We start from the raw sequence: 17419 nt of genomic DNA on the forward strand, positions 1-17419 counted from the left end.
AGGAGGTGGAGGAGGGGGGAAGAAGAGAATGAAAACAACAACATAAATCTAAGAAATCTGTGCAAGATCTGTACGCAGAAAACTACAAGCCACTGATGAAAGAAATAAAAAATATAAATGATAAAGATGTACTCCATGATTATGGATTGGAAGACTGAGTATTGTTAAATGTCAATTCTTCCCAATCTGATCTATAGCTACAGCACAATCCCGAACAAAATCCCAACAAGCTTTTTTAGTAGACATCGACAAACTGATTCTAAAATTTATCAAGGCAAAGGTATTAGAACAGTTAAAACAATTCTGAAAAGAATAAAGTCGGAAGACTCAATTTCACAATTTATAAAGCTATATTAATCAAGACGTGGTACTGGCCAAGAAACAAACACTTAGGTCATGTTATTTGTATTGTACTACAATAAAAAAAAAAAAAATGGAAATAAAAGGGAGAGATAAGCCTTCTTGCCCTTGAGAGCTCCCGGTCTTGGTGAGGGAGGTGGGGGATAAGCCCTGTAATCAGACAAATTACAACATAACACAGCACGTATTATACAGTATTATGAGTAAGTTGTGCTTTAAGAACCCAGAGGTGGGCTTGGCTGTCCTGGATACAGGACTTCTGAGTGGGTAAGAGCACTGGTGTTGGAGCTGGCCTGCCCACCTTGATCTCTTGCCTTTGCTACTCATTAGCTGTGTCATTTTTTATTGAGCTTCATGTGCCTCAGTGTCCCACCTCTACGGAGCATCTTTATGAAATCACAAGATTTCTGTGAGAGTCCAATTAGTGAATACACAGACAATTCCTGGCACACAGTAAACATGAAAACCAGGTTTTTCATGTGATTAAGCTTGAATTAACTCTATGTAACCTATATAAAGTTTATACTATAGAGCAGGCTAAGGAATCATTTTTGTATCCTCATAAAATCTTGAGTTGTCATCACTTCCCTCCACAGGTGACCTAAAGAACTTAATCTGTGTGCGTCGTACTGTTCTGGTAGACACACTGGCGTACTCAGTAAGTGACACCAGCGCAGACTATATGACCCAGTGTGGGAGTGTCCCCCTCACCAGGATACAAACACATCAACCCTCAGAGGACACATGTTCTGGCTGTTTTTACAGTAATAACAATGATACCACATGCCATCTCTCACCTACTCTTTCTTTGAGGGGTTGCTTGTATTTGTCACATGGTGGGCTAAAGCTCTACTAGATTGTGGCTGAAGAGGCATGCTTGCTAAAATTTGGAGAACACTGTAGAGCTTTCATTTTTTAAAAATCTCATCCTTGCTAATATTTATGTGTATATATACATATAAATCAATATTTTCCTGACTAATTTAACAATAGAATTTGATCAAAAACTTGGGATTACTTTGGATGCCAATTCTGATTGGATGCTTTTAAAAAGTATCATGTGTAATTAAATATATTATTTTTCAATTTGCATCAAGATATTGAAAAGGAAGTTTAATAATATAAGAAGTTTCTATTTTGTCGATGGCATAAACTGGTTAAATTGCTCACAAACATTCTTAAATGCTTTTGAGATGAATTATTACATGTGTCAGTAGCTCCCCACAGACATCTATACAAATGAAATTGCTGACTCTGACAACTGGAGTTCAACAAGATGATCTCATTTGTTTCCCAGCTAAAGTATATGAGATGAAAATTAGGAAAGAACGTTAAATTAAAAAGAAGCAAATATTAACTGTAACACAACAAAGAAAAATGTATTCTTGTATATAACATAACCCTGTAACAAGTTTTCATTGTATCTTTGATTCCTTACATAAATTATCTGTTGTTACTTGTTGTTTAGTATTTCAGAAGAGAAGTTAAATCATGTCCCTGTTACTCCATCCTGGCCAGAGGTGCAAATTCCTTCATTACTTTTTAAATTCTTATATATACATGATAGGAATATCTGTTTCCTAAAGGTTGAGTAGAATTTGGGCTTACTGGGTTTTGTCTGTGTGTGTGACTACATTTTAAACAATGAATTCAACTTCTTTAATAGTTAAAGTTCTATTTATTTTTGAGTAAATTTTGGAAAAATATTTACATTTAATATTTGAAGAAATGTTTATATTTTAGAAAACTGTCCATTCTATTTTAAACATATTGGCATAACACCGTTCATAGTACTGAAATTTCTATGACAGTTGTTCTTTCACTCTTTCATTTCTCAGATTCCCTATATCCTCTGAGGGTTATGAAAATGTGTATCACTGTTATTTCAACTTAAATTTTCCTGATCACTAATGAGATTAAATATCTTAAAATGTTCACTGGCCATTTGTGAGTTACCTATTTTAGCCTTTGATGATTTTCTACTAGGTTGTCTTTTTTTAATCATTGGTTAGTAGAAATTATTTGTAGATTATCTGTCTTTGCTTTTTCTGCAGTTTTGTTGTGATTCATTTAAATGAATATTTTATTTATCCTGTTTGAGATTTATTAAGAATTTCTGGTCTTTTATCATTTTGGAAAAATTGCAGTCACCATTTCTTCAAATATTGTCTCTTCCATTTTTCCCCGCTCTTCTTCTGGAATTCCCAATTGACATGGGACACAGTCATGATTTTATCTTCCATGTCTCTTAAATTCTTAAGCTCTGTGATAAATACTATCAGCTGGTTAACCCAACAGTCATTCCCAACCTCTTTCTCTTTTGCAGGTTTCCTACTAAAGAGGCTGAAAATGTTACATGCTCACTTTCTCAAATTCTCTTGCAGCTGGGGTAACCGTGTAACAGAGTACTGACGATGAGCTGAAAGGCCTCAGGGAAGTCTTTTGATTTCTTTATCGAAGGGAAAAGATGTGAGGCACCTGCTCTGTCTCATCCCCCTTCTTCCTGCCCTGCAGATGGGGGTGATGTCTGGATGTTCGACCACAGAACAAGTAGCCAAATAGGAAAGAAAAAGTCAGTAGATTAAAGATGGTGGAGTATAGAGGAGAGACACTGGGGTTCTTGATTATAACAATGAGCAGTGAACAAATCCTGAAACTACTTCTGGACTTCTATTTAAAAAAATAACATCTTTATGGTTTAAACAACTGTTTAGCTGGGTTTTCCATTTCTTAAAGTTGAATACACACTAATAAAGCCCCTCTATTATGTTTTCCATTTTTTACTGTTTCCGTCTTATGTTCTGGGTAGTTTCCTTAGATCTATTTTATAGTTCAGTAGTTCTCTCCTCCTCTGCATCTGATCAGTTTTTCAACCCAACTGGTGTTTTTAATTCCGAATTTTCATTTCTAGAAGTTTTATTTGATTCTATTTCTAAATCTATTTTTTTATGTTTCTTCCTTATGATTTCTATTCCTTTTATTTCTTTAATATGTTTAAACATAGTCTTTTGTACTCTCTTTATTACTGTTTTATTATCTTAAGTTCTAGGAGGTATTCCTCCGGTTTGTTGTGTCTGCTGACAAGCTCGAATAGATTACATTTTAAAGTGTTTTGGAATTTTGGCTTGTGAGCATATTTTAAGCAGCCACTGTACTGCTAGCTAAGGAGCTTCCTGCATCAGGTATAGTATAAACTAGGGGCTCTTTGCAGCATAAATTTGGACTCCAAATTTTATCTGGCTGTTTTCTTTTCTTACAGGAGATTTCCTCTTTTTCTTGGCCACAAAACAAATTCTAGGGGGAGACCAAATTTCCTTATCACCCACCTCCCTGGACTGGTACGTGGAGTTTTTTATTTTCACTAAGAAGAGCAGAATTTTATGAGCCTTGGTTTTGTGCAGGGGTCTCAGTACTAATGCTCTGTTTATAGGAGCTCAGGGCCTTGTCTCTTTGTTCCTGTGTGGGCATTAAATAATACCCATTAGGTACCCATTATTATGAGTCCTCTGTCTCTAACCCCAGACCCATCCCTGGCGATTGTCAGTCTTGGCTCCTGTCTCACACTTCTGGTTAGTTCCCATTCTTTCTTCAGAGCTCAGCCATGTATTGACATTTTTAAAAATTACATTTTACTCAGAGTTCCAGATGACTTGAATAAGAGTGCTTTAATAATAATTCAGTTCATTGTGCTTCCGGAACTGAAATATATCCACAATGAATCTTAACTGAAAAAACTCTAAATCATATGTAGTCAGACCAACTCAATAATTTTATATTAGAGGTCATGAGTAACAAATACTCAGCAAATGGATTTCTATGTTCTGTAACAAATTGTTATGGCATAAAGAAAATGGGATGAAGTTCTTTCTCATATAATTATACTTAAGTATGAAAAGAATACAAAACAGTAATACTTACCAGGCTGGGTTTGATGCCTACACTTTCAGCTGCTTCAAATGCCAACAAGAGATTCCTTTTCTAAGTTAAAAAGACGAAGAGAGGGAATTACCAACTGAAATATATAGCTTTTGTTAGGAAAGGACACCAACTGACACTTCCAAAGAGAAAAGAGATAATCTATAAACCACTTAACATTTTAAGTCAAATATGCAAACAATGGTCTCGATTTAAGGCGGGGGGGGGGAACACTGGGGGAGGATTAACAGGTTACAATTGTCACTAAAAATGACATTATCGACTGACTCCTAACTATCAAAGATAAATATTTGTTAGTTTGGTTATTTTTTACTTTGTCAAGATTTACAAAATACATTTCTGCTGGCTATCAAGCATTGTTTGTTTAATCACAGTGCTATAGCAAAAACTTATCAAAGTAATATGTGCACATAATTAAATATAATCAAATGAAAAAACCGTTTCTTTTCCCAATCCTGGCTCCTTAGCAGAATCACTTTCAATTTCTCTCTTTAGTTGTTCTGGTGATTACCTCCATATCGCTGTAATATGCTCATACTGCTGTTTCCTGATCTCTAAAACATTGCCTACTAACTTTACTTATTAATTTCCCCCCAGAATAAGTGAGGACTCAGGTATCATGCACCTCTCTCTTCTCTTCCTTATTGCCATCTGGCTGATTTTAGTTCTTTTATTAGTTATGCTTATGATTTTAAATAATATATCTCCATTTCTTGTTCTATCAATTATGGACAGCAGTTCCTGACTCCATTTTGTATGGTAAGAAAGACGTTCCCCTCACCTTTCCTCCACCTTGTCCATTTTTACTTTTAAATTATTAAAGCGTATTATATTTGCTTCCTTTTCTGTAACCACATTTAAGTCTGCCCTCTCTTGATAGGATGATTCCAAAAACTGAAAACAATTAACAGCATTTACACAGCAGCCTACTACGATTACATTTCCTTCTCTATGGCTCCAGTCATGACGCTGTGCCAATTGAAGGTATTTTCAAAAGGATTTCCCTCTTTGTGACTCAATCATATCACTACTCTATGAAATCCTTCAGCCCTAGAGACCTTCAGAACTTCCTATCAGTTTCTGGATAGTGACCTCTGTTCTACTAGAGTACTTTCATAGGTTTGTTCTCAAAGGATGTAGGAGACATATATTTTCTGGAAGCATTCACATATAAAAATTTCTCTTTTGTACCATCACTCTTGGTTAATAATTTGGTTGGACCCAGAAATCCAGGTTGAAAACAATTTTCCTTAGAATTTAAAGGTACTGCTCCACAATCATTTATCTCTAATTCGTTGCTTCTTTTCAGACTCTTTCCGGTTTTCTGATATTTCTCCATCTGGATGAATTTAAGAAGCATTTGGTCATGGCTCTTCCTCTCCATAATTCATTTGAAAGTCATTAGGATCACATCAAAATTTAATTAAGTTGGTAAATTAAGGATAATTGAGAGATGTATTTCTGTACACATTCATGTTTTATGTTCCTCGGTAGAATTTTGTAATTTTATGTATTGAGGTTTTATACATTATTTTATAAATTTTTCTCTTTCCCCATGGCTTCTACCCTTTGTCCTTTTGCCTCCACATCTGGTGCCTGAAGATGAAGGGGATTTGCCCTGACACTGAAGCAAACTCTTTGCTCTAGGTACCAGGTCACAGAAAAACACCAGGACATGGCTATGTACATTTTCTTCTGGACTGTGGTCGAGGCCTTGGAAAGCTGTTGATCTGTGGTCACCTTGCTCAAGCCACCAGCCCTCTTCCTCCAGATTAAGGGAAATTAATGGGAATGGACTGGAAACCTTACACATGTTTCCACAACACTATTCTCTGTTCTTTTGAGAAGGGAGCTAGCTGTACAGGGCCCCTTGGCTGCCTTTAATTTAGCTCAAACACTGGACAGCGATCTCCTACTTTGGTGCTAATGAGGCCTTTGTCCTTATTTTTAAAGTCTCTTTTAGTTAGTTTTTTTGGGGTGGGGGTGGGGGGAGGGGTGCGGTTTGTAAGCCAGTCTTTAGGCTACCATTACAGAAGCCAAGACGCAAACATTTTTATGACTTGATATGTAATGCCAAATTGCTTTCTAAAATGTCATACCAATTCTAGTAATAATGTGTAAGGGTCCATTTTCTTGTGCCCTTACTAGCATAGAATATTATGATTTTCAAAAGTCTGCGAAATGTGACAGGCTAAAAATAATTTGTGTTTTAATTTGTATTCTTTGATTACTAGTAAGGTCTAAGGAAAAGGCATTTCTAAATCTGTTTTATACAGAATTCCTTCAAGACCCTCTAGCCTTATTCTAATGACACTGCCAGTGTTTTCTAAGTAGATACTCAACAAAGAAGAAATGGCTCAAGCTGAAAAACTGTCTCAAAATACTCTGAAATCGTGTACAGTATGACACGGAACATTATAGAGAGGTGATTTTTTGTTAACAAAAATGAGTTTTACTCATTTTGGCAGCAGCACAGCATCATTATCCTAATTCTCTTTCATGAGAACAATGTCATAGTCACTGTGAGAAGACACCACTCACAGGGAGCAAATGAGAGTGTGCCCAGGGCAGAAGAGCCTCACTTTACCCGTACCTGCAGCTGTGCCCACAGAGGCCGGGGTGGGGTGAGAAGGAAACACTGCTTCAGTCTGTGCCCTGACTGGGGGACAATGAAGGCCTGGAAACCCCCAGTTCCAGAACAGTGAAAGACCCAACACATGGCAGAACACTACCACTGGCCTGGCTAGTAGAGATTTCACCTGAAACTGATGGGAGAAAGACTCCCAAGTCCAGAATTTCTCCTCTCACATTAGTATTTCACTTCAGACAGTGACATAAACACGCTTCATTCTATCATCTGAATCTGTTTAGCATAAGTGGAAGTTTCACAGGATAGAAAAATATGCTTTTTATTGAAAAAATGCCCAAACCTTCCATTGACTGTAACTCACATCCTGTAATTCTGTATCTCTTTAACATCTTAGAAGGAATCCTTGTTAGTTTTATCAGAAATTCCCTATTTAATACAGATGTCAAATTCACTTGGTTTAATTATGTCCACCTGGGTAGGAACAGTTAATGATTTCTGAACTTTCTATTGCTATCAACGGCTAATCATACAGTTTTTAGATTTTGCTTTTAGTAGGTTTTTACAAACTTAGGCCTCTCTTGGTGCCCTTTTTGATATATGTGTACACTAAAACCTCCCCCCAAACCACCCAACACTGACTGCACAGCAGAACGAGGCTCTAGGCTGTGACTGGACTTCACTCATCTTGATGTATGTTTCATTCAAATTATTTCGTTTCCTTTGAAACTAAACTTCAAAGATGCCTTTTTCTGGAAAACCTTCCCTGCTTTTATCCCTCTCTTTCCTTGAGTCTGATTAACCCCCATGCTGACTCTCGCACGTGTTCAGGGTCATACTGTGTTGATTGGATTTGCCTGTGTTGACACGCCATTTTGAAAACCCTCATCAGTAACTTTAATACATACAAGATTCTCTCACCCAAATAATCATAAGCATTCCCCAAGCATGCTCGTCACACACCAGGTAGTGGTGAAAACTGCCACTCTATGCAGAGCGCATCGACATGGAGGCATTTAGGAAGTAGGAAGCAAGACGTTCTTTCGGAGAGTGGTGGGCAGGCAGCAACCAGCAGACAGAGTCCTAGGCTCTAGGACACAAATCCCACTCTAGCTGACAAGGAGGCTGGGAAGCCACATAGACTTTAAAATGATAATTCCAGCTATCTGCAGCTGACTCCATCTCTTCACAGACCCACAGTCTTTCACATTCTGACGTATGTGCTCCCTGATGACAGAATTACAGATTACAGAGAAGAATTGCTACCCTACACATAGAAAATAGGGGCCCTGTACCATAAGGACAATGGAAAGTAAGTAAACTGTGACGTCTGTTTGTTTTACTGAATGCTTATCTGTAGCAGGTAGCACTGGACAGCTGGTTGTGCGCAGTGTGCGGGAATCACTGGGCATCCAGGGTGAGACAAAACAGATTCAGTCATTAGGAAGCAGGCTCATGAATTCAAAGTGTGAAAGCAAACACTTTTAGTCTCATTTTTTCCCAACAGATCCTTATTGATTTGCAGACGAAGAGCCCCAGGTGTTATTTGTATAACAGCAGACAAACATTTCACAATTTCAGTAAGATACCTGTTTTAGACAATGTGTGTATAAGTGTTTAGACTTACATCATTATAGTTTTAGTAAGGTCTTCTGATTATTTTAAATTGCTTTATGCCCACCGTTTACTCAATTATCTTTGTAACATCCCATGGAAAAGGCAGAGAATGAAAAATGAAGAGGGCAGGAAGAGAACAGATGCCAACGTCACTGCTGGATGCGAGATTTGCCTGTGAGGGCAAGGTGCACAGGCTGCGTGGAACCCCCGCCACCATACCGCCCCGACATGTCTCCTCTCCCTGGCTGCTCCTTCCCAGCTTCCCTTTGCTGGCTCATCCTCTTCTACCTAAATAGGCACTGGACCTCGAGGCTTGTTCCGTGGCTTTCTCTTTATGGCTCTGTGATACTGTGATTTATAAGAAATATTATGTGGACTTTGTTCACTGTTCCTGACACAGAGCCCCTAAAACCCTTGTAATTTCCTATATTAGAGCCATAGGGGCACCTTTTGTTATAATATATTTAATGAATATAAATTGAAAAAGTTTCAGTTAAAGTTGACATTCAATATTATTTTATATTAGTTTCAGGTGTATAGCATAAAACATTTATATGATTTATGAAGTGATCCTACCAATTAGTGTGATGCCCACCTGGCATTACACATAGTTGTTACAAAGTTATTGACTATAATCTCTATGATGCTGTACTTTATACCTCTGTGACTATTTTCTAACTACCAATTTGTACTTCTTAATCCCTTCACTTTTTCATCCAGCCCACCAACACCCCTCCCATCTGACAACCATCAGTTTGTTCTTTGTATCTATGAGTCTGTTTCTGTTTTGTTTGTTCATTTATTTTGTTCTTTAGATTCTACATATAAGTGAGATCATATGGTATTTTTGTCTGACCTTTTTCACTTAGCATAATATATTCTAGGTCCATCCATGTTGTTGCAAATGCTAAGATTTTATTCTTTTTTTATGGCCAAGTAATATTCTATTGTATATATGTACTAGCACTTCTTTATCTAATCATCTGATGGGCACTTAGGTTGTTTCCATAACTTGGCTATTGTAAACAACACTGCAACGAACATAGGGGCACATGTATCTTTTCGAATTAGTGTTTTGGGTATCTTAAAATAAATACCCAGAAGTGGAATTGCTGGGTTATAAGGCAGTTCTATTTTAAATTTTCTGAGGAACCCCCATACTGTTTTCCATAGTTGCAGCACCACCAACAGTGCACAAGGGTGTCCTCTTTTCCACATCCTTGCCAACCCTTGTTGTTTGCTGATTTATTGACAGATGTGAGGTGATATCTTGTTGTGCTTTTAATTTACACTTCTCTGATGATTAGTGACGCTGAACATCTTTTCATGTGTCTATTGGCCATCTGGATATTCAAGTCCTCTGCTCATTTTTTAATCAGATTTTTTGTTGTTTTGGTGTTAAGTTGCATGAGTTCTTTACATATTTAGATATTTAGCCCCTTATTGGAAGTAACAATGATGAATATCTTCTCCCAGTCAGTAGGGTGTCTTTTCATTTTGTTGATGGTTTCCTTCGCTGTGCAAAACGTTTTTTGTTTGATGTAGTCCCATTTATTTTCTCTTTTGTTTCTCTTGCCCGAGGAGACATGTGCCCGGAAAACATTACTAAGAGCAATGTCAGAGTTTACTGCCTTTGTTTTCTTCTAGGAGACCTAACTTTTAAATCTTTTATCCATTTTGAGTTAATTTTTGTCTATGGTGATTTTGTGTTTTTTTTTGCATGTATCTGTCCAGTTTTCCCAAAACCATTATTGAAGAAACTGTCTTTACCTCATTCCATATTCTTGCCTCTTTTTTCATAGATTAATTGACCAAATAGGTGTGGGTCAATCTATGTGTCTAATCTATGTCTGTTTTCATGCCAGTACCATGCTGTTTGGATTTCTATAGCCTTGTAGTATAGTTTGGTATCTGGTAGCATGATACCGTCAACTTTGTTCTTCTCTCTCAAGATTGCTGTGGCTATTCAGGGTCTTTTGTGTTTCCATATAAACTTTTAAGATTATTTGTTGTACTTCTGCAGAAAATGCCATTGATATTTTGATAGAGATTGCATTGAATCTATACATTGCTCATGGAGAAATACCGTGCTATTAAGGAATATGCTTTTAGCTTTTCACCATTGAGGATATTAGCTATGGGTTTGTCATATATGGCCTTTATTATGCTGAGGTATGTTCCCTCTATTCCCACCTGCATGCTTCTGGACATCTCAGACTTAACATGATTTGAAACAGAATTTCTTTGTTGTTTTCCAAATGTTTAATAATCCTGTCCAGAATGCTTCACAGACTACAAACAAAGCACTCCATAAAAGTGCTCTGAAACTTTAATAGTCTGTGAAGGTTAATTTTATGTGTCAACTTGGTTAGGCCACGGTATCCAGTTATTTGGCCAAACAATATTCTAGCTGTTTCTGTGAAGATATTTTTAAGATGAGATTAATGTTTAAGTCGGTAGACTTTGGGTAGAGCAAATTATCCTCTACAATGTGGGTGGGCCTTACCCAATCAATTGACGGCCTAAATTAAAAAAAGACTGCTCTGTCCCCAGGAGGAGGGAATTCTGGCAGCAGACTGCCTTCAGACTTGAACTGTGGCATCGACTCTTTCTTATGTCTCCAGACTGCCAAGCTGCCCTGAGAATCTTGGATTTGTCAATCTCTCTATATCTACATCCTATTGGTTGTTTCTCTGGAGAACTCTAATATGCACTTAAAAATTAAATCACTTTGTTCAGTTATTCTCATCGTCAGTGCCATCACCATTCTTTGAACTTTATATTTTAATGTGCAATAATCAAAATAGAACTTTCAAACATTATCTATCCCTTCTCTATCTCATAAAATGGTCCCATCAAGCTGGATACCTGGGGCTGTCTTCCTCTTCTCCTCCCCTACAACCAATCAGTCACTAAGTCCAGTTGATTCTATATGTAAGATGTAGTTTGAATCTCTTTTGATCTTTCCGTCTACATTGTTACCACCCTAGTCCCAGTTAATGGGCGAAGCCAGGGAAACTGAGCTCTCACATTGCCTACTGCAACAGCCTCCCAACTGTTAGCAATTCTTTCATTCTTATTTCCTTTCTGATTCATTTTTCCATATAACATCCAGAGAGATCTTTTAAAAACATGAATAGTGTCTCTCCATTGTTTAGACTCCTAGAGTGACTTCCCACTGTGCTTGGAGCAAAATGCAAACTTCTAACCGGAATCATCCATGGAAACCCTGTAGGGTCTGGCCTCTGTCTGGCTCCATCGCATCATCACAGGCCATGTTTCCCTCGTCACTGTGCTCCAGCCAGCTTACCTGCCTCTACTGCCTTGACTGCACCAAGGTGTTTTCTTGCTTTGGTCGCACCCCAGCCTGGAAAGCTCCCTTCAGCTAATTGCATTGCTGGCTCCTTCATGTTCCTTCTTCAGATGTCAGCTTGAATAGTGCCTCATTGCCAAGACCCTCTCAGCCTTCTAGATCTGAATTTGGTTCCCCACTGTTCGTTCTCACAGCGCTGTGTTTCTCTCACTGCCCTTCTACGGTTTGTCATTATTTATTTATAATATTACTTATAGGTTTGCTCACTTGTTGACAGCCTGTCTACCCCATAAGGGCAAAGAACATGTCTATATTGTTCACTGTTGTCTTTATCACTCTGCATGATGCTTGGCAAGAAACACTTATATAATGAGGAATTCTCCTTATGTGTTCTAGAGCAGGGGTCCCCAACCTCTGGGCTGCACAACAGGAAGTGAGCGGCAGGCGAGTGAGCAAAGCTTCATCTGTATTCGCAGCCACTCCCCAGTGGCATCACCACGTCAGCTCCACCTCAGATCATCAGGCATTAAATTCTCTTAGGAGCGCTGGTCCCTGGTGCCAGAAAGGTTGGGGACCACTGTTAGAGGATAACCAGGGGTGACTGGGCAGGGACTTACTTTCTCTTGACTGTTCAACTCCTGGTATGGGATGTGAGCAGGCAGGTAGGTATGGAGGAGAGCACAGAAGGCCAAGCCATCACTCCAGCTGCTGCTGAAATTGGTGATATCAATGTTCTGTAGGAGGAAAAAGCCACACAATCACCAAACTGTGCACAGGCATAGAATATGAATTAAATTGTGTTAAGATGGGTATCCATCTCTAGGTTTTCTGTCAGGCAAGATAAAGAACTACTCAAGTCTGCTGGGAATACATTTAAGTTTGGTACCAAGAATGGCCTAGCGTTGCCCAAATCCGTTCAAAGAACAGCAGGAAAAACGGTTTCAGAGCTCAAATCACTAGAGAATTTCTGTCTGCTGCTGGTACATTAAAGGCTCTGAAATATCTTATCCTCAAATTAACCCACCCAATTAGCTCTGCATATCCCAGCATTTCCTGGCCTTATTTGGTAAAGGATGAATCATCATCATCATCATCATGTACAACCCCAATTAACAACAGTTGTATGAAAACGAAACAAGATCTTAGAGACCTGCAGGGCCGGTGCCGCGGCTTGCTCTTCTACTACACTCCTGTCCCACAGCTTAAAGGGCTTCTCAGCGGGATAAAGCCTTCATGCTCCACAGTCTCCCTTCTAGCACACCAAACACCTAGGATCACGAGGCTTCACGGCGGGGAAAAGAATCTCCTCCTCAGGACAGGCAGTGACCCCGGAAGCTACTTGATTAACCGTGATGAGGAAACCCAAATACAACTTTATACAGCAGCCCATAGAGGTGATGGCTTCTGATGGCTCCCAGGAGGGACCCCTGGGCCCCTGGTACCTCCAGTGTACCTCCACCTTTTATATCCTCACACCTGTCCCCACTTGCTTCTTTCTCCCTGACTGCGCTCATCCTAACGGAGTTTTCTTCCCCGGCTCACAAAGCTCACCCCAAATGAAATGTCAAGTTCCAAAGCTCACAAATTCTTTAATGCTTAGGCTAACTGATGTTGTGACTACTTAAATGTATTGAAATAGCCTGTGAGAGGGGCCATGCAAGAAACTGCAGAAGTGGCACCCATTTAGGTCTGTGTCCTGAGCACTTCTGGCATGACCAGAGGGCTCAGGCAAGTATGGGCTCCTCCCCACGGCTGTTGGGTACTGGGGAGGCAGGGAGATCTTCTTCCTCCTCAGAACACCCCATCTTGGGAAGGGAGAAGCCTACAAAGGAGAGGACAGGTGGTGAACAGCCAGCTTTTCCTGGAGGAGTGCACACTATTTCTTTTTCCTTCTGCCTGAGACAAATGCTAAACTTCCACAATTTAAACCTGACTGCCCTGGAAAGGTGATTTAGGATGTTTCTATCAGAAGCAATGACAGTTGAAAGGGAGTGGAAGCGTGAAGAGGAGCAAGGCACGAAGTTAAGTTGGAATGAAGGAGGGAGATGTTATGGAATTTTTCTCAAAGTGTACATAAAGAAGTTTTTAGGAATGTATGCAGATGGAAATGTGTAATAAAACATGGTATGTTTCCTGTGAGGTTTCCCGAGGGTTTTGGAAGCAAAGGGTCTATAATCGCATTTGAAACTTTTGTCTAGACTTTTCCGGCATTCAGTTGAGCTAGCTTGGCCCTGAGTGACGAGGTAAGTTACATGTCTCATTTTACAGCAAAGAAACTGAGGCCTGAGGTGGTGATGTCGCACTTCACACATGTGGTTTGTCTGAAAAACGGACATGCCAGGAACCCCAGTCCCCACCTTATGGTCCTTTCCATCAAACCTTTCCTTCTCGCTTCTAGCCAGAGTCCAGGATGATCCTGGTGGAACTCAGGACTCCCCCCAAAGCACCAGCTTTCAGGAATATGCCTTGTTCTCCAGTCTGCTTTGCAACTGCATTTACCCAGAGAAGGCTATCTGGCAGAAAGCAACACACAACCATAATAATGCCTCTTCATTCTGATTTTCATGACTCAAGCACAACCTAGTTTTAAGAGTTGCTAAGCATCAATGTTACATAAAAGTCTGAGAATGTCCTTGTTGGAAGGGGCCCTAGCTTAGTTTTCAGAGTGACTCTGCAACAGCTGGGACTCCTGGTAAGCTGACTATTTGGATTTTTGACTTCAAAATGTCTGTTTGGGTTCAACAGCAACTTGATAGGGCCTGAACACTGCTTTAGAAATGGGAAACATTTTGATTTTCTATTTTCTGAAGAGGTTTGTATGTTAAAAAAGCAGAGGAAGTAATAGGTGGGGGCTACAACCTAACCAGTTCAAAGTCTCAAGCACTGAAACCAGATGTCATGGACATCGGACCCTGGGAAGGGGACACAAGGAGCCTGAGGACATCAAGCATCATGGCTCTCACCCAGATCCAATCCCCTTCCTTCCTTTTTTGCCATGCGGAGATACCAGACCCCATATATCCAAACCTATCTCTCATGGTGCCTGTGACATGGAAGGGAAGCCAAATTTTATTTTCGGGGACCACTTGTTTATGGTTGTTGTTCGTGGTGAGCCCTGAGGCATCTGCATAAACAGGACAGGCATGGCACCACACCTGGCAGCCTTCTTCCTGAAGGGCAATGCTGACATACATGATAATGTCTCCAATAGAAAGGACATATTTTAAACAGAAAGCCAAATGATCACGATTCAAGTCCCTTAAATAAGAGTCCTTTAAATGTAATGCTCCAAAAATGGTGGTGGTGGTAAAGAGAGACATTCGCTGAGTGTCTGCGATGTGTGTGCCACTGTGCATTTTCTCATTTAATTCTCAGAGCAACTTTACACAGTAAGTGGCATTGCACCTATTTTATAGATGAAAAAAGTGAGGCAAAGAGAAATATTGCTAGTATCAGAGTCAGGATCAAACTCCAGTTCCATCATACTGTAAAGCACATATGTCCTGTTTGCTGTGTTTCCTTCCTTCTTTTCTCTCTTTTCCTCTTCCCCCCATTCCTCTCTCCTTGCCTTCCTGCCTTTCTAAATTGACTTGACACCTAAAGCCTTTAATACTTGATAAATCTTTCTTTTCCTAACACATGAAAACACTTTATACACATCTCTCTTGCACCATGTATGATACGAAGCATCATTTTTCTTCATCTGCACAATCTTCAGAAGCATTTTGAGAGGCCAAATGGACCAAGGGGCAACCAATATTTTAGTTAACTGAATGCCATTTAAGATCAGTTTTTGATCTGTTAAGTATAAATGAGTAATAGGTTGAGACTATTCTTCTAGGTTATGAAATCTGGTGAGATCAAAGCCAGGGTTGAAAAATCAATCCAAATGACTTACGACCTCAGGAGAGCTCAGACAGCCTGACACTTCTGGACAGACTGCAGCTCACGGCCCCCCAGGAACGTGAGACACACTAGAATGCAGACCCTCGCATCAGCAGCAAGACCATGAAAAACCTATATAAGAAAAAGGAGGCAGTGTCCTGTCTTTCACAAAAAGGAATTATGGAAATGCCACATCTACTCATGTCAATCAAATCCAGGTCAGGCAATACTTCCCTTACACGTAACCCATATTCACCATGTTTAAGACTGAATTGTCCTGACACTGGCAGAGACAGAGGGCAAGCAGTTATGATTTGTAATATTATATTCATTCCAACAACATTATATTTTTTTTTTTCCCTGAGTGGAACAACTCCAATTCTAGTTCCCTGAATGCCACTGAAATTATCTGGAATTCTATCTGAACACAGGAGTGTCAACAATTCCCATCTCAACACAGCTGGCAGGGTAATTAAAACGTATGTACATTTACGGAATAACTCAAATACGATGATGATGACCAACCTGCAAAGCATTATACGAATCTTAGTGGTTGCTTTTGTTGCTACATTATTATAAAAGTGGTTCCTACTGCTCACTGAGGTATACTTTTGGGATCTATAAGGTATACTTTAGTGAATGAGGAGTGAGCTGATTTAGCAGCACAATTTTATAATGCTCATGTTTTTCACATGAACCACAGAAAAGAGATGAGATGATTTATGTTTACCAGACCTCTCCCTCACTTCACTTTGGAAAAGCCATATTACTTAAATCACTGTTCCCCTGTGGATGCATCTTGCCATAACCTGAGTGGAATGCTGGACTCTCACGGGCAGGCTTAAGGGGATGTAGGGGAAGCTAAGAACAGTAGCAGGATGGCCTTACTGAGCAGGGAGAAAGGGCAGTATCAAAGGTACCTGGGCTTCATCAGGGCTGGCATAGTCCTCCCACGAGGTCCTGCAGACTGGGCACAGTGCTGTCCACCCAGGCTCTGGTTTCTTTAGACTAGAAAAGCATGCAGGTGGGGTGTGTGGGTCCCAGCAAAGTGGGCTGAGATCTAGTCCCCCTACAGCAACCAGAGAGCTCAAGGAAACCATGGCAAGAAGGTACTCATATGCACAGGACTAATGTACTGGGTAACAGGAAGAAAGACAACATTTTATTGGGCATGGGTGGCTGGGCCAATCCCAAGTACCCTAGGAACCAAGGTGAGAACTGAGAACTTATTCTAGGTCTTATCCCTGGATGGAGGTAAAAAGCCTTATTTCTGATTAGAGATTATCAGAAACTGGCTTAGCCTTAGAATGGAGGGGGTGGTGAGTCTTGCCAAGTTTATGGGCAATAGTTCTCAATATTCACAGATGCAACCTCTGATTCAGAGAAAAGACTAAGGAGAATAACATAAACACCCCAAGGGATGTTAATATGATATCCTCCTTTTCCCAGTTATCATTCAGCTGAATCTTAGAGGTTCATCAAAAGAATAATTTAGAGGACAATGGAAAATGGCCAACAAGGCATTCCACAGGCTATGTCTTCAATTATTGTCCTTGTTATTTTTTCTTTAATAAAACTGACTAGAATCATTGTTATCCTTGACTGAAGGTTAGTAACCAGAGGAAGCATGAAGAGGATTCTGGGGTTCCGGGGTACTGACAATGCTGTGTTTGTAGACTTGGATGCTAATTACATGGGTATATTTACTTCTTGAGGATTCA

At 39.7% G+C, this 17419-nt stretch overlaps 1 protein-coding gene across 1 annotated transcript in view; it reads right to left on the reverse strand.

Moving 5' to 3' along the window:
• Positions 1-17419, reverse strand: part of SPECC1 (sperm antigen with calponin homology and coiled-coil domains 1) — a 143299-nt gene that overhangs the window by 15535 nt on the left and 110345 nt on the right. Inside the window, exons 12-13 of the mRNA XM_023529853.1 lie at positions 12431-12547; positions 4279-4338 (exon numbers count right to left, since the gene is read on the reverse strand). Coding sequence (XP_023385621.1) covers positions 4279-4338; positions 12431-12547 — 177 coding nt within the window. The remainder of the gene's footprint in view (positions 1-4278; positions 4339-12430; positions 12548-17419) is intronic.

Source organism: Pteropus vampyrus, unplaced genomic scaffold (assembly GCF_000151845.1).
Source record: "Pteropus vampyrus isolate Shadow unplaced genomic scaffold, Pvam_2.0 Scaffold44, whole genome shotgun sequence".
In the NCBI taxonomy this organism is placed as follows: Eukaryota; Metazoa; Chordata; class Mammalia; order Chiroptera; family Pteropodidae; genus Pteropus; species Pteropus vampyrus.